The 17,956-nt window shown below is 48.4% G+C and overlaps 1 protein-coding gene across 6 annotated transcripts in view; it reads left to right on the forward strand.

Moving 5' to 3' along the window:
- FRMD4A (FERM domain containing 4A) overlaps nt 1–17,956 on the forward strand; it is a 551,472-nt gene that overhangs the window by 245,939 nt on the left and 287,577 nt on the right. The window contains exon 1 of one of the 6 annotated variants that reach the window (XM_075997555.1): nt 13,275–16,574. The exons of 3 other annotated variants lie outside the window; for them this stretch is intronic. In XM_075997555.1, coding sequence (XP_075853670.1) covers nt 16,482–16,574 — 93 coding nt within the window. In that variant the 5' untranslated portion in view covers nt 13,275–16,481. Of the gene's footprint in view, nt 1–13,274; nt 16,575–17,956 lie in introns of those variants that run through there. 2 more of the 6 variants (XM_075997559.1, XM_020284194.2) reach the window with 2 other exon arrangements.

Below are 17,956 nucleotides of genomic sequence, written 5' to 3' on the forward strand. Positions count from 1 at the left end.
AAGTGTATCTTTATCCAACTGAGATTCATGCCATCATAATGGTGTCTCTAGATGGCGTCCAGATCCTGTGTTGTCACCTGCTCAAACCTAACGGTCCCTGGGCTCAGACTCCCTAGAATCCATCACAGCCCCAGCCCAATGGCCCCTGCTGCTTAGTGCTGTAAACCCCATCCTGGGGAGGTATACAATGCATACTTCCACCCTCGCTCTTGCTCATTCCCTTCCCCATGGGGTGGGAGCCCTCATCCTCCAAGCAACAGAGTGTGTGCCCCTAACACAGAACTATAAACTCTGTTCATATCCTCCAAGAAAAGATAGTCTATAATTACATCAACACATCATGCCTCATCTTCTCTAGACTGCAAAGTCTTGCAGAAAGAACCATGTCTTAATCTTCTTAGTAGACAATAGCACCTATCCTCCTATGTCTGGCCCAGTTACTAAATAGATATTTGTCTAAAGGATGCATGAATGAATGAACAATTGAATGTTCAGATTTGATATAAGCATCAATAAAAATTGACCATAAGTATCAAAAATATGTATAGAGTAGACAGAATATAGTTGCTAAGGGAACATCCGCAGTACATCTGCCCAAACCAGCCTGTACCATATTCTCATAATTGGTAAGCACTCCCTGCGGTGAACTTGCTTTGTGATAATGAATCGTAGGTGGTTTCCCTGTCTCGACACTGGTGTAGTCCTACTGCCTCCATGGTACTCAGCTATTCCAACTGGCTCATCCCATTAACTAGCACCAGAATTCATAATGAATGTCTCTTCCCAGTGACATCCACATCTGCTACTCATTTCCTGCACTTTCTTCAGATGAAAGCCCTTCTGGTCAATTTCTCCCCTTTGGAAACTATTAAAGTAACTTTGTTCCTAAAAATAGTATGTTCTGAATACATTGCCCTTAGAGCCCTAGATCTAGAGTACTGATTGCTTACACTGCCACAAATGATGTGGTTTCTTATCCCTGAAGTGTGCTGTTTGTACTCTAAAAGAAACAACTTCATGGGCTGTCCTTTAAAGCCCCCAAAGTTGTCTTAGAAAATAGACACGTAAAGTCACTGTTGTGACCAGGAGACTGACTGCTTCTTCTCTGTGACCAACAGTCTCTTCCTGCAGGACAGCTATAGTTTTAACCAAAGATGGAGACAGTGGCAAGAAGGTATCTTGTGTTGAGTTTTTGTTGCTGATCTTGTTGCTCTAGTTACTGAATCAGTTTCAGATGCGGCAAACACAAAGGCTGATAGGAAAGGCTGGTGAATGAGTTCACCCATCAGAGAAATATATTTTCTGTGCATGTCTGGCTATGGAAGCCATTCATCACAAGCTTTGCCAATCCACTCCCTGGTGCAAGAGACACCTGCCATGAGCCCACTGTGACTCCTCTATTAGAGACCTAAAACCAGAATAAAAATCATAACTCAAAGAACATTGATGTACACTTTATGACCAACTAAGCTAGTTTGATAGACTCCAAATCCGCTTTTAAAATAATCTGATGCTTTTTATCAGTCTTCTCTTTGTCCTTTATTTTATGGTAGCTTTGTTTAATTGTTAAAAAGCTGAATTTTATACAACAGCTTTCTCCTAGAAAAAAAAAAAAGCTGAATTTTATGTCTGCATGTATCTCCTTTGGGAAAAATGAAAATTCCTGGAAAGATACTAAATTGGAGGATCCTACCATTCACACACGAGAGAACTCTGACATGAAGGGAGGGGAGTTTTATTGCAAAGCAGAAACTTGTTATGTTTATATTTTCTTCTCAGTTTCATACGGGCTACCTTTTTCTTTGTCACCAGTGTTGACTCTTACATGGTCACCCCTGTTTGAAATCAAGAGACTAGGTTTTAATGGAAATTGTTTAGGGAACTAAGAGAACAGAACTCAGGCCTCACTTGCCTAGGTCAAGGCTGTTTTTGTTCATACGGTCACAGCAAGAATGGCCCTCAGCGTCTTGACAACGAGTGACCCTGAGAGATTTTTCTCAGGCCTGGAAAATGGTCCAAAGCAGTGGTCTTTCTTGGGATATACAATTTTCAGCCTTTAAAAGGCAAGCAATTTTGACACATGCTGCAAGATAGATAAACCTCAAGGACCTTATGCAAAGTGAAATAAACCAGTCACCAAAGAATAAATGTGGTATATTGATTCCACTTACATGAGGTCCCTAGAGTAGTCAAACTCCTAGAGACAGAAAGCAGAATGGTTGGTGTTTGCCAGGGGCTGGGGAGGAAGAAACCAGGAGTTACTATTTAATGGATACAGAGTTTCAGTTTTGCAAAATGAAGAGTCCTAGAGATGGACGGTGACGATGGTTGCGCAATAATAGGGATGTATTTAACACCACTGAACTGTACACTTAAAGATGGTCAACAGAAAATTTTGTATTCTGTATACTTTACCATAATGTATTTTTTTTTTTAATTCTAAGTTTAAAAAAAGGCAAACCTTTAGAGGCAGAAAAGGAGAACTGGCATTTGCAAGATTTCGTGGATGCTCTGTAACTGGCAGAAGTTCGAGGAGTTGACACAAGAGATTCAATTTTTTCCTTGATGTTTATCTACTCTAGCGGCAGAGGGAGGTGTGTGGGACGGAGGAAGGGGTGTACGAGATCTAATAATATTCTGAGGGAAAATGTAGTCCCCCGACAACTTTCGTTTCCTTGTTTTCCACAAGACTATGTGCTTTTCTGTCATCGCACACAGAACGGGCCCTGATACGTTTTTCACAAAGAACTATTGATGGCGTGTCTGTGTGAATTGCCCCAGCACTGGTGACAGCCAACTTCTGTGGGACCCGCTGCCCCACTCGACAATACGCTCCAGTGTGTTTGGCCAGCTACGAAAGGTCAGAAATGAACTGAGAAATGGGCTCGAGTCAAAAACATGTGGCTCTATAAATATCAGACGCAGACAGTGTATTCCATTCTCCACACTCTTGTTTTCACCTCCTCTCGTCGTCTTTCTCTCGCGCTCCCCGGCGAGGTTCTCTGCCGTTGGCCGGCACCTCGGACCGTGGCATTGTGCAGAGAAGGCAGTGGCTGCACTTGTCACCTGGTGGCCTTACTTTTGTGCCCGGCACCGTTATTAGAGTGTGTTGTGTTTTTTTTTTGTTTTTTGTTTTAGTACTTTACAATTTCTGGCTACAGATCTCTAGCAGCCCAGTCTGCCATGTTCTGTTTTGTTTTGAGGGTTTCCACTTCCCATTAGTGGCACCTCTGCCTTGTGACCAAATCGGGCTCCGACAGTGTTTTCTGGCTTGAGGAGTTTGCGGGGCTGGGCTGTCCGCGGGGCCGGAGAGCAGATCGGAACGTCCGTCATGACTTTAGCCGCCAAACTGGAGGACATTGAGGTGACGCTGGAACACTTGCTGATGGACGTGTTTGTAAGTAAAAGCTTTTCATGCTCCATGCACAAGAGCCTCTCCCAGCACGCCCAAAGTCCTTGGGACTCTGTCCCCACTACTGCATCTGACTCCAACCTGCCACTGCCCGGTTCCCATAGAGCCTCATTATTTCTTCTTACTCATGTGCCTTGTTGGGGGGTCAGGGTGGGGGGAGAAAAGCATAAAGTTTCTAAATGCCTGAGTGGCCTAGCATGGTCCATACAGATTCGATGGCAGAGTTGTGGCTTTTAAAACCAAGTCCCTTGCAGGACTCTGAATGAATGGGGTGAAGCAATAGAGCACATTTGCCAGAAGAGATCAAAGCAGCTTCTATCGAGGCATTCCCTGGGAGAACCAGATTTGTTCTGTGAACAATATCCGTTGTCAGAATCGCAGCGCCTAGGTTCTCACCACTGTCACAGGTGTCCAGTCCCCAAGAGCCCTTCAGGAGTGGATGTTATGGGATGAGGCTGCCGGAGTGATTCGCCTCTAAAGAAAAGAGTGGCCTTCAAGGACACTCATACTCCTGTGATGGTCTCAGCAACGCGCTCTTTGCAAACCTCTGTTTTTTGTTGCAACCTAAACATCGTTTCTGTCCCGAATCAGCCACACCGATCCTTACACTTCTCCCAGGGTTTTCTGTGGGTGACAGGTCTGCTGGTTTTGTGTTCTTAGGTAGGGGCTTAGGGAACTGCAGGCTGAGAAACACGCAGGTGGCCAGGTGGCCGAGAGGTGTTCTGGTTCCAAGAGCAACACCGGTGCTGGCCACGGGCCCGCGGCCGTGTCACCATTTTGAGGGCTGTGTCCCGGTTCTGGAAAATGCTATGAGGGGCTTGGCACTCTCTTCGCTGTACATCACCGGGTCCCTTTCAGCAGCCTTCCAGGGAATGGTGTGTTTTGGCAGACGTGAGAGTCTGGAGCTTTTTTTTTTTTTTTCCTTTATTCATTTATAATTTGTCTTCAAATTGAGGCAACATTGCACTGGCCGAATTCCCAGAGGGGACCACCCCGTCCAGGGCGGGCTGTGGGGATCTGAGCGAGTCGGGTGCATTCCGACCACAGCGACGGGACGTTGTGCCTGAAGGAGGAGTGATGAGTGTCCCAAACTTCCAGGGATGGGAGGTTCACGGCCAGGGCCGTTGCTTTATCAGGAGTATGAACAGAGCTTGAGCAGCAGGATGGGGGGGACGTCTCTTTGGTGGCTGATTTCCTCTGCCCACCCGCCACTGCCTGGGATGGCAGGCAGGGTGGCCAGTGGCAACAGGGTCACTTTTGGGGGTAGTCTATGATATGCCAAAGGGTTGGTGTGAGTTTGGTCATTTCAGAGGAAAGAAATTAATCAGGAAATTGTTTTATTTACATACCAGCAAGTCATTAATGAATTCCCCCTCTCTCTCTAACATCCCCTATTTCCACCTTATTCCTGCAATATTTTCACCACCTTGGTCTTGGTTCAAAGCCCCAAGATGCACTTGCCCTTGGGAAGGAATGAGTCCGCACGCTGCATCCTTTTCTGTACATACAGCTTATCGTGTCACAGCCCAGCCTGGGTCTTTCTACCTGTCACTCGAACGAACCTTCTAGTCATTCTCCCACACCCAGTCTTTCCCCTCCGATTCACCCCCCATTGTCAGCTCTAGCTCAGTCTCCCCACTCTGTGTTTTAAAGCCTGTACCTACCTATAGCATTTGCCTGCCCTCTGGAGCAACATTTTGCGCCCATATTTCCCCTTTGAAAAGCATCTTAAATCCTCCTAGGCATTGGCTAATATTTAAATTAAATAACATGATCCAAACAAATCCAGGCAACTAGACAAAAGATTCGGGCCGGATCACACGAGTCTTGGAAGGCCAAGTTCTCCTTGAAGCCTGATCCCCTACAACTTCCCATCCTGCGCCCCACAGTACAGACAAATGGATCAATAGCCGCGTCTCCCAGACGAAGTGCCCTTTCTCATCGCTGGGTCTTTCTGCTGGAATTCCACTCCCTCTCCACCTGGCTGAAGTCACCCATCCTTCAAGTCTCAATGAAATCTCCCTCCTCTGTGAAGCTCAGGCACGTGGATTCCTGCAGCAGTTCCCCTCTGTAGCCCTCATTATTCATTGCCCTTATTAGTTAATTCTCTCGTTCTGTGTCTTTTCCTTACCTCCTCAAGGCGATTCTGAGTTCCAGAAAGGCAAGAATGCCATTGTAGCCTCCATAGCAGCTAGAATATTGTATAAGTCAACCCCAATAAATACATAGCAATTACTTGCTTTTGAATTAACATAATATTTTTATTGTCATTGGAAAATTTAATTTTGGGCAGGGGCAGTAAGATGCAAAAGAAGGAGTTCTCAAAATCCCACGTGTTTCTTAGCAGGCTGTAGTCTGGAGTGTGACACGGTCATTACAGAGCCCACCATGGTGACAAATACTGGAGAAGTCATTAGATACAATGCAAAGAAGGGTGACTCCTTTCCTGTCTCTAATTTGTTATTGTAAGATACATGTGAGGTGCAGGAGAGTTCATAAGACATACATGAACATTCTAGAGAATCGTTTGCAAAAAACCCTGTGCAACCACCACCCAGATTAAAAATGGAATATTCTGAGTAAATACTCCGAAAGTCTCAGTGTACCTGCTCCAGATTAAAATTCTCTCCTTCCCCCAGAGGAAATGCACCCCCCCTCGCTTTATGATAAGTATTTTCTTGATTTTCTGTGTAGTTTCCCCAGCCATGTGCACATCCTAAAGAAAATTAAGAGTGAGCTTTAAAATCACATGGACTTGAGTCTCTAGCCCAGTTTGATACCACTTGCTAGTTGTGAGACTGCTAGCCAGTGTTTCATCTTTCAAAGCCTCAGTTTGCTCACCAGCAAAGTGCAGTGTAGACTACCCAGCTTACAGGATTGTACAGAAGATTTAGAAGAGGTAAATTAGCAGAAGTGCCCAGGATAAGCTAGTTCTCTCCTTCTGTGCCCTTTCCACATCTGGTTTAGGTCCCTTACTGCAAAAACTCATTTTTCTTTCCTCCACCTGTAAAGCTCTCTCCCACTCTTACCACCTAACCCTCCCCCTGGAATCACTGGGGTTTGGGGTTCTTTCGAAGCACAGCCTGCACCTGAGCACCAGCAACGTGTGGTTGCTTCTCTTGCCACCGGAATGGCAGGAGCCCTGGGGGCCCCAGCTGGCTTCCCTAGTGGGGCTTCCAAGCAAGGTGACTTGGGCAATGTGACTTTCCAGAGCCACCTCCCAGAAAGAGCCAGGGAGAGTGTCTGACAGCCACAGGGTTTGAGAAGATAAAAGCCTACATGAGAACAAAAGTGTACTTGCCATCTGTAGGCCGGTGTCTTCTGTCCCAGCCTTGCTGGGGACTGCGGGCTTTCTCACGTGAGTCTAATTATCCAGAAAGAATATTCGCATCGGAGACCCATTAGCCCTCGGTTTCCTCTATAGCTCACAGCCCGTTCGTTAGAATGTCATCCCACTATCTCAACAACAGCTGTTTGCAGACTGACACTTCCTCTCCAGGATTACAGAGGGCCACTGGGGGGCTTTGCGGGAATGCAAGACTGCCGCTAGATGAGATAAAAGGGACATATCAGACCTGGAGTTTCATAATTAGCTGTCACCAGGCAGGGGCTTCTCTAGCTGCTGCTATGCTGCAGGGCGCACGAGAGGAAATGACACGCGTGTATGTGTGCACGAGCATGCACACGCAAACGTACACACAGTTGCACCCAAGTTGAGAGTGGGAAAGGTGAGACTAGTCAAAGTGCATGAATGGCTCTTCAGGACTAGCTCCCAAATTGTTGGCAGTGGCCTCACAGATGTCTTTGCCCTGTTTCCTTTTGTCTCTCTGCATCTTGTTTCAGAAGATTTAAGGTGCTTTTCACAAGTTCCGGTGCGGAGGCTTTGCATTCAGCGGGATCTGCCTGATGAAGGTGTTTTACCCATTCTGACCATGAATGTGTGCTGGGGGCCCCTTTGGCATTTTGATTTATGGGATGTTGGGTGTCCTGTAGGGCACACTCGGCATAAACCCTATTCCCATGATGTGCAGCTCTGCGGCGCTGGGCTTTCTAACAGAGTCGAGATGCTTAATTTTCAGGCCAGGCTTGGTGGCTCACGCCTGTAATCCTAGCACTTTGGGAGACCAAGACAGGAGGATTGCTTGAGCCCAGGAGGTTGAAACAAGGCTGATACCTCATCTCTACAAAAAAAAAAAAAAAATTTTTTTAAGTTAGCCAGACTTGATGGTACATGCCTATAGTCCCAGCTACTCGGGAGGCTGAGGCAGGAGGATTGCTTGAGCCTAAGAGTTTGAGGTTGCAATGAGCTATTTAATATGATGATGCCACTGAACTCCAGCCTGGGCAACACAGTGAGACTCCATCTCAAAAAAAGAAAGATGCTTAATTTTCAAGAAAAAATTGTCTGCCTATCCAAGCTATTCATAGCTTCCTTGGAAAAATGTAGGCCATGTGGCTTAACCCCAACGCCGCTGGGCAAATGGGCAGCTGCCCTGAGGAGTGACATCTTCCTGAGCACAAGAGAGAAGCCAATCTGATGGCCCCCAAAGAAAGCCATTGCCCTTTGCAACACCAGAGGGGTGACTTAAACCAAGATGAACTATTCTGTTGAAGACAATTGCATGTTAAATTTCTCCTCCTAGAAAAAGGAAGCATGGATGTAAAAGTTAGAAGCAGATGTAAAAGTTGATCATTTGCCACCCAATGTTTATCTAAGACACCTGAACTTTGAGAGCTGAGCCTAGAAAAAATGGAGTCAGCCTGCTTTGGCTCTGTTTGGAGGTACACTCTATATATCCAGCTAATCCTGGGTAGTCGATACCTTAGATAGGGATATAATTTATTTTGCCATTGCAGGTGCAATTACACAGTTTAGCCTGTGCAAACTGTACTTCATAAACATGGCAAATCAATGCTCGTTATCAAGATCCATGCACAACTGACAGCACAAGAAAAAGGGCTTTGCAAAATGATCTTGAAAGCCAGTCTCCACAGCTAACCCCACATGGGTCAGCTTATTACCTGCTTAATCACACAGGTATCTTGCAATTGTGTTGAGTCCTCAGACGTGACATCCCTCTTAAGAGTACACACGATAAGCCATTAGCACCATGCAGAATAGCCCTTAGCCCAGGCTGCAGCCACAGCTGGGCTGACTTGGCCTGGTGCTGGGAAGGGCAAGTGGAGCTCTGATGGGGACGTCAAGCCAGGAGGTGAAGGACCTTCCTTTGGAGGAATAAAAGAAGCCCAAAGGCTTGTGAGCAAGACCTCTGTCTGCTCCCTCTCTCCGCAGGTAAAGAGTAGGACCATCTGCACCAGCTGATGTGCCTTGTGTTTGGTGTCCAAGAAGCGAGGCACACTAAAACACAACATAGACCAATTCTCCACATGGGTCGTTCATATTTGACATTCTCTATGGCTTGGTCCCTGCCATAAAGATGGAGCGAGACTCTGGGATGCCCAATTAGCACGTGAGGTTTCCATGCAGCGGAGATTCCATTTCCTTCCCTGCCTGGAGGAGTGTGAGGTCTGGTTTCCTTTGTGATGTGTGTGTTTGAGTTGCTGAAGACGGGGGTCTTCCTCTGGGCAGGTTAATTCTCTACTCCTAGTTACTCGTACTGAACAGGGAGCTATCGAAGGTTCGGGAAGAAGTCTCCTGACCACCCAAAAATAGGTGGCTAAGCCGGGCGGCCTTTGAGGAATTCAGACGGATGAAACAAGGAGCTCGTGGCAGAGCGTACGTGAAGAGGCAGAGGCTGGATGGCGAGGGACAGGGGGCCGTCGTAGCAACCGAGGTGACAGGGAAAGGGTGCGCAGCAGTGAGAGTGGAAGAGACGGGGGTGTGCGCACACGCGCGCACACACACACACACACGCACACGCACACATACACGTGCATTGTTCCCAAAGAACTTTCGCAGACAGTATCCCATTTCATCCCAGTAGCTTTCCAGACACAGACTCCAGTGTAAGGCCAGGGTGTCCTTCACCTCACCACAGAGACCTCATCACACAGAGGAGCTGAACTTGAGAAACAACAGGAAACTTTTCCCGTCAGCAGGAGTTTCTTTGTGTTGTTCCCCCTTCTGTGTCACACGGCAGTGAAACGGTAGAGTGCAGCCTCAGAGCCACGTGCTGTGTGACCCTGGGCAAGTCCCCTCACCTCTCTGTGCCTCTTCCTTCATCTTCATCCGGGGAAAAACAAGAGCACCTCCTTGACAAGGTGTTGTGAAAACGAAATAAATCAATATATTTAAAAACCTTTAGAATAGTTCCTGTGATAGAATATGCCATAGAGAGGGGTGGCATTATTTTACTGAAAGCTCCATGAAATGGTTGTTGAATGAATGATGCGGCCTAAGTGACTAAAGGAAATGATAAAACTGGCTTTGACAAGGATAAGGTCCCTGTCCTGGGGCTTAGTATAGAATACAGGAAGAGTACAGTGTCATCTCAGAAGCAAGTGGTTGACTGGTCTCTCCTAGAGCCCCACACCTCTTCCCAGCAGGGCTAATCAGGAGTTTGCTGAGCAATTCAGTCTACACTTCTTTTATCTTCTTTGCCTGGCTGGCAGCTCAAGGAGGAGAGGTATTAAATGAGGCAAGGGAAGGAAAGGAGGGAGAGAGGAAGGAAGGGAGAGAGGAAGGAAAGAAGAGAGGGAAGGGGAAGGGAAGGGAAGGGAAGGGAAGGGAAGGGAAGGGAAGGGAAGGGAAGGGAAGGGAAGGGAAGGGAAGAGAAGGGAAGGAGGGAGAGAGGAAGGAAGGGAAGGAAGAAGGAAACGAGAGGGGAGGGGAGGAGAGGGAAGGGAAGGGAAGGGAAGGAGGGAGAGAGGAAGGAAAGAAGAGAGGGGAGGGGAAGAGAAGGGAAGGGAAGGGAAGGGAAGGGAAGGGAAGGGAAGGGAAGGGAAGGGAAGGGAAGGGAAGGGAAGGGAAGGGAAGGGAAGGGAAGGGAAGGGAAGGGAAGGGAAGGGAAGGGGGGAGAGGAAGGAAGGGAGAGAGGGGAGGGGAGGAGCGGGAAGGCAAGGGAAGGAAAGAAGAGAGGAAGGAAGGTAGGAAGGGAGAGAGGAAGGAAGGAAGGAAGGGAGGAAGAGTGGGAGGGAGGGTTGGGGGGGTGGCCAGCCCGGGGCGTGTGAGCTCTGGTGATGGGAGTGTTGCTTGATGTCTTGGTCCTGTTCTTAGGGTTCTTGGGTTTCATGTTCGGCCTAAATTCCAGCCACTTTTCAAACAGAAAATTATGGATGGAGGCTGCATTTCGGTTTGCCTAACCTCCGTCCCAGCTTCCCCTAATAAGAGGCGACATGAATTACCCAGGTTAGCTGGGTCACGAATGGCAATGGAATGTTGAAGAAACACAGGGCTTCCCTCCCTCCTCCTCCGACGCTAGGAATTTTCCAGATTCGTTCAGAATATGCTTTTCTTTCTTTCTTTTTTTTTTTGGATGAGTTTTTCTTCTTTTTTATCGATACATAATATTTGTACGTATTTATGAAGCACATGTGATCATTTATCACATGCATAGACTGTTGAATGATGGAGTCAGGGTATTTAGGAAGAATGTGTTTTCTTCGTGTGTGTGTGTTTAGTTCAATTTCATCCTACTTCCCTGTTTTATAGGACAGTGATTAAAACCCCAAGTTTCATTCAAAGCTACAGCTTCTCCCATCGTCCCCCATCTGGGGGTTGGTTTGGGGTGATGGCCGCAGTGGGAAGGGGGTGTGTGTGGCTCATTCTCTGCGTCCTCCCCAATGTGTCCCCCTCTCCTGTCCCTGCTCCCTGAGCTTCCTCCAGCCCTCCAGGGTTGAGGTCCTGAGCTGTCATGGGCTGGCCTTGGCTCTCTCTGGGACTGAACTATTGTCCTTGTATGGCGCCAAGACCCTGCCCACCTCCCCGCTCCTTTTCCGTTGCTGGGATTTCTCCCTGCAATTCCCTGGCTTAAGCAAAGTCCCTCTTCCAACGAGTCATTAAAGGTTCCTCTCTTTGCCTGGCCCCACACCCCCAGCCTCTCCCCGCTGGGGTTTCCTGGCCCTGCACACAACACGTTGAATGTCTAAGTCAGCCAAGACCGACTCTTAGGCACCTGCACGGGCTCAGCATGGTGGGATCCCAGTGGCTTCCTGTGGGCTCTTCATTCCGTCCCCTTCCTGCCACCAGCTGCGTTGGCCAGTCTCTTTCTTTAAAAAGCTCGCTGTGCCCTCCACCCACAAGGCTCCTGAACCCCCTCGACTAGGCAGGAGGTGTGGGGCAGCACCTCTCACCCCTCCTCTGTCTCCCCCCGCCCCCTGCAGCCCCAGACAGCCCAGAGGGGAAGATCAAGTAGGGTTTCGAATCTGGTTCTCAGGCAGCCTCTTTGCAAGCCCGGCTTAGGGCCCTGGCCCCTTGCAGGGCACGTGGGAGAAGGTGGAGGAGCTGCCACCTCATGCCTGCAGACCTCCTACAACCCTGAGAAAGGGCCCTGTTTAACGTCCCGCAGATGTTACGAGGAATCATGGCTTGAGATGGAAGCTAGAAAAGGCATTTATGAAGGCAGCTTCGTGTTGTTTTCGTTTCCTTCACGTGAGCATGATACAGCCTTTTGCAAGAGAAAGAATAAGGAATAGAAAGATGGGTCCTTTTTCCTAACTGGCAAGCCCTTTTTTTCCAGAAGGGCTCTTCGGCTAACGTTCCCGACTCTTCTGCCAGCTCACGGTGCTCTGCCCCCTCCCCTTGGGGCTCTGGTGGCCTCTGCCTGGCCCCTGCCCTGGAGTGCCACCAGGACACTCACCATACATGCACCCTCAGTCTCATCCCCAGACAAAACCTCGCTGTCCCGCGACCCGCTCTTTCACTATTCTGCCCACCGGACAAAAGCAAGCAGTGCAAATGGGTCTGCTTAGTGCCAGCAAGTGACAGTCCTAAGAAACGCATCTGAGCTGACTTCCAGGGGACTGAAATGTTGGCCCCACCAGTGGGGATTTCAGGCAGCAAGCAAACAGTTGGGTAAACATTTGGGGCCAGTGCAGCAGGCTGCCCCGGGCTGCAATGCCCAGTCCCCATTTTGGTGCCAGGGCCTGGGACTCCATCGGGAAAGCCCTCCCCCCACGTGGCTGTTCAACACGCATCCACACAGCCACCGGCCTCACGTGTGCATACCCTCTCCTTCCACCCATGCACACACATGTCAGCCCGGCAGACTGTCCCCTCCCCTGCTACTGTCTCCACCAACGCTAGTGTTGCAAAAATGCTCGCTCTCTGGGGGGCCATGATCCCCCCTTTCCTGCCCTGTTCTGCGTGACCAGGAGCACCTATCTGCTCTGATGCTCCGAGCTTTGGCACGTCAAGACCGTTGACTTTCCTAAAATATGTGGCTCAATTGATTCCTATGTGTGTTCATTCCAGAGTTTTAATGCAAACATGTTCATTGAGACGGGAAGGAAATGTTCAAAACAAACAAGCAAAAGACTGCAGCAGCCTTAAGTGTGCAGCTCCCAGAGGCAGTGAAAGCAACAGCTTCCGAGAGTCTAGAAGCAGAGCTCATGTTCTCTGCAGCCCTCTCCTGCACGGGTCATGGACAGCCCATCACCCCCGGGGCATCTTCCCCCATCCTGTGGCCACTAGGCTGTTCCCTGATGCCCAGGGTGTCCCACCATCCACTGTCCTGACAAGAATCTGCTCGATGCCATAGGTTTTCCTCTTGCTCCCTGTTCTCTTTCAAGCCCACCTAAATTCACCATTTCCGTGTCCTTTGGTCCAACGTCTCGGTCCCTTGGTGCTGGGTCCCTGTGCACTGGGATCCATCCCTCACCCTGTCCCTGCCCTGGCACGACGCCTGTTTCCATCCCTCCACGTCCCCTGGCTGGAAGATGCTGGTGGGAGACAGGAGGGCAGTCGGAAGGGAGAAGCCAGGGTTTCCTCCTCCACCTCCCCTTGACCTTGGGTGGTGGCTCAGCAGCGGCCAGGTCTCCAGGGTTCCGGCCTCCACCAGGTGACCCTGGCCCGGGTCTCTCATATCTCAGCTCCCCCCTTGGCCCCCAGGCCAGGGATTGTACTGGCCTCCCGGGCTCCTTTGGGCTTCTTGGCTCCTCTGTCCCCTGTGCTGGCTCCTAGTGACATCCCAGAGACTCTAGAACTGCTCGATCTAACACTGTCCCCTGTCTTGCTGTTCTCTTATTGTCAAAGACAGAGAGTTTTCCATTTCCCTGTTAGGCCCACCAGGCAGATCTTCCTGGGTTTCCAAACTGCTGTCATCTGATCAAAGTCCCCCGTGACGGGCGAGAGTTGAATGGACAAAGTTGGGCCCTGAGATCAAACCAGTTGACTTTGGTTCTCATCTTAGCTCTGACATGTCTAGCTGTGCCGCCTTGGTCAATCTACTAAACCTCTCTGAGCCCCTGTTTCTTCATGTCTAAAACATGGATACTGAATCCCCCCTCTTCATGGAGGTAGCCTCTGGTGACCACGTGTCACCTGGCAACCCCTGGGTGCCCAGTGAGCATTCACTCCCCTCACCTCCCCTGACCCCCGAAAGCGGTCATATCTGCTAAGGCATGAGTGCGTACACCCTCCTAGAAAACACATATTTGTATTCTAACAGTGCAAATGAATACTTTAGACTCCATCATTAATTTCAAGTGTGTAAATCTCAAACACCCACAGCAAGACGAAGATATTTTTGGACAGGCTGACTCTGAAGCGGCAGTCCCCTACTCTGGAGGGGGACCGGGGAGGGCTCTGTTAGCTGATATGGAAACTGATCCTCTCCCCGCCCCCCAAGGGAAGCAGGCGGAATGTGTGGGAGTCTGGCCGTGGGTTATTTTCCTTCCCATTAACATTCTCTTCTATATGTATTTCAGCCTTAATCAAATGCATGTGTTTTTGTTTTATTTGCACTTAGTTCATCAAAGTGTCCCTCATGGTTTGAACTATGCCATGAAGCCTTAAGCTCTCCGGCGAAACCCTCATTAATACCCCTGGGAAACAGGAAGTCGCATTTAGTGAAATATAAATAAATTCAGCTCCCAGAGGCTTTTGCCCTGGCCTGGGTCAGAGAAGAGGCAAGCGGCGGCTTCTCGGCCGGACTGATCCGTTGCCCTCTCTCAGCCTGAGCTGGACGGACAAAACTCCCATGACACTCAACAGAGAAGTGTCTTGAAAATGTGCCTCCCTTTGTTCAAAACCATTCCACAGTCAAGTGCAGTTCCATGGGGGAAAGAGATTCTATGGATTTGGCTAAATCACCGGGTGTCGTTCCAGATTTAGTTCCCACCCCACCCCCCCTGGCCCCGACACTCTGAAACCAGGCGGTGCAGGCAGGAAGTGAGGAAGAGGGAAAAAAAGCAAATGTAAACCTAAACCAGCACCGCTCTGCGAGTCTCGGTTAGGAGGTTTCCCTTCTCACCCTCTCGCCGGCTCTCCAAGTGCACATATGGAACTGATTACGAACAAAGCCCGATTGTTGTATATTTGGAATTTCCCACATCAACTTGATGCTTTCTTTAACTGCCTCTCCATGTGTGTCTGCGGTGGAGACTGCACCCCTGTTTGCAGCCCCCGGCCCCCACCCCGCCAGCACCCCCCAACACCCCTCTCTTAGCTGGTTCCAGCTTCATTTTCTCCTGGTGCAAAGCTTCACTTCTTCCCTCTGCACCCCACTCCCACTTCCTACTAGGCTTGTTTGAATAAATGGGACCTTCTTTTCCACCGTTTGCAATAAACCGAGCACCGGTTTGTAGCGAGTACATTAAAGCCGGTCCCCAAAGCACATGAATAACAAACATCATGCTAACACCCAAAGCATGGGATTGCCACAGAGGAAATGGCCATCACCCCTTTCATAAAACCCACAGTGGAGAGGAGCAGTGTATGTAGAAATACTTTTAAAAAGAAGAGAAGGAAAATGCTTCACATCCTGGAAACCCCTTAACTTGATTTTCTTCATAGCAATTCTCTCTGCTCTGGAAATAAGCCTATTTAAGGGAGGAGTAGAAATGGGGGAAGTGGAGGAACAAGTTATCGGTTGCAAAATATTACAGAAAAGTTAACATTTTAGACCGTTTGCACCATCCGTCTGAGAAGGCTATCCGATCTGGAATTACACAATGTGATCAGAGACTAAATGACGAATGTGATAAATGAATGAAGCAGATCTTCCACAGTCTTTTCAGAGCCTTGTAAAATCAAATCTAACTTCATGTTGACTGGCACACACAAAAATAGATGTTCTGTAACACGGACATTTAAATGAGGAGGTACCACGTGCCCGTCCGTTATATTTGAATTGATTGATCAGAACCGTGTGATACAGTGTTTCCTTCTTTCTCTTTGTGGACAGCATTCACAAACTCGATGCATTACATGCGTGCATTTACTCTCTATGCATTAGAAAAAGCAGGAGGAAAGAAACAGATATGCACGCCTGATGCTCAGTTTCATAGGTATAATTTACGACTGCAAAGAGAAACCCCCTAAACCCCCGATGTGTTGTGTCGCCGGTCTTCAAATCCCGTCCCTGCGTTCAGAAGAGAGTGCAGTCTGAGTGCAGGATTGCACATTAATCTCCGCTCCAGATGCTGATATTCCAAACAGTCTTTTTAAGGTGAGCATGTGACCTACTGTACCGCCGAGGGGCTTGGGAGTCACGTGACCGAGTGAAGACTACGTCTGATAGAGCTTCGATCAGACAACTGACCTGGTTACCATCTGCAGCCACGGGGAGCACAGTTGACATTTCTGGATCACTCTCCCCGGAAGCGCCGCGAGCCCCCTTCTGGGACAGAGCCGTCTCACCGAGCCAGCCGCGCGCACGGGGACAGACGGAAGGAAGCTGAAGATGCCGCTGTCTGCACGCTGAACTTGCAGAACTCGGGCTGGTTTTCTTTTTTCCCCATCCCCCCACCTCCTGACAAACCACGTCTTGACTCACATGGTCGAAAGAAAAACTCCTTCGGTTATTTGATATTTGGGAAAACTCCAGGAACCATAACTTATTTTTGAGGAAGCCTCCCGATCTCTCCCTCCCTTTGCTGGGAATACACACACTCGCGCACACACACACACGCACACGCACACGCACACGCACACACAGAGCTCTACACCATGGTGGTTCAGGCTGCAGTGGCTCCGAATAGATCCCAAAGACTTCTGCTGAAAATACCTTATGGATCTCTGAGAAGGCGCAGCGTGGAGAGGGTAAGCTACGTGGCGGGCTGTTTGCTTTTCAGTTGCTCCAGAGAGAGAGGGAGAGAGAGAGAGAGAGAGATGTTGGTTTTCATTGTGCGCAGCTTTACCCCTGTTGCTAATGCTTTTCCTGAACAATTCGACTTCCTGGGACTGTAGAATACTATGTCATCTATAATCCTTTTTTTTTTTTTTTTCCAAACAGATAATGATGAGAAATGTAAAACAGAAAGTTTTGTCACTTGTGGATCTGGGGTGACAGGGGCTGCTCTTAGAGACAAAATAATCAGGGAAACTACTGGGGAAGGCACTGCTCCTTGGGATGGATCTGAAAGATGTGCTTGTTGAGAGACACATCGGGGCTGGGCTGCGAGACCCGATTTCTTCTATGTGTGTTGAAGCAAACTCATTAGTGCGGCAGAGCTGTGAATTCCCTCTGCCGGGTGGCGGTGTCTGTAAAGGAGGTGACGATGACGTTAGAGTGCTTCGAAGCTTTGATGGTTTAAATTATGCAGGCGGTAGATTAAAAGCCCCTTATGGTTTTTTTCCCCAAATACATTGTTACCGGTTTTTTTTTTTTGTTTTTTTTTAAGCTTTGTTTGTTTTTAATACCATGGATTTAGGCTCAAAATTACTCTGTTAATTTCCTGAAAGTATGCTTACTTTATGGTAGCCCCTAGCAGACAAGATCCTATAAAATAATAACAAGGATTTGCCCTTCTCTGGAGTAGTGAATTTCAGGTGGGGGCTGTGGCTGTAGTTAGTGCAAAGCTGGTTGTTGTTGGGATGTCCAGCTCAACGTGTGGGGACAGCGCCTACCCCCACATGGGGGTGCAATGGTTCGGTGGGTCTCAGAAGCTCCCAAAGGCCCTGTTTGAGTTCTGGCAAGTCCCTGCCTGAGCCATCAGCATCTACACGGGCATCTTAGGTTACAGTGTAGTCCAAGACCTAAGAAAGCAAATAGCATCACACAGTGCTCTCTTGATAGATATGCAACCTGCTGCATCTTATGAAGAACAGAGTTTAATTCAAGTGACTTTTCCTCATTGGTAGAGTGACTACTCAGTGATATTTAAATTTTTCAAAACCCCTAATTAAAACTTTAAAAACATGAGGGGCTATCTAAATATTCAAACGATTGACGGCCTGACTTTTGATAGTGACATTTCTTCTGCCATTTGAATAATGAAGAAAACTTCACTTGTGTGTAGGTCTTGATTTTGATACATGTTTCTTGGGCTCAATATCAGGGTTATCAACTGATATGTATTAAATGCCTACTGTGTACTACTCCCTTTTATAGGATTACCAGTTCTAGCAACATTTATGGACTTATCGGGCTTATGTTGAATGTGATTTTAGGTTCTAGCGAAAACTCTTTGACCTGTATGGTG

This window comes from Microcebus murinus, chromosome 25 (assembly GCF_040939455.1).
Source record: "Microcebus murinus isolate Inina chromosome 25, M.murinus_Inina_mat1.0, whole genome shotgun sequence".
NCBI lineage: Eukaryota > Metazoa > Chordata > Mammalia > Primates > Cheirogaleidae > Microcebus > Microcebus murinus.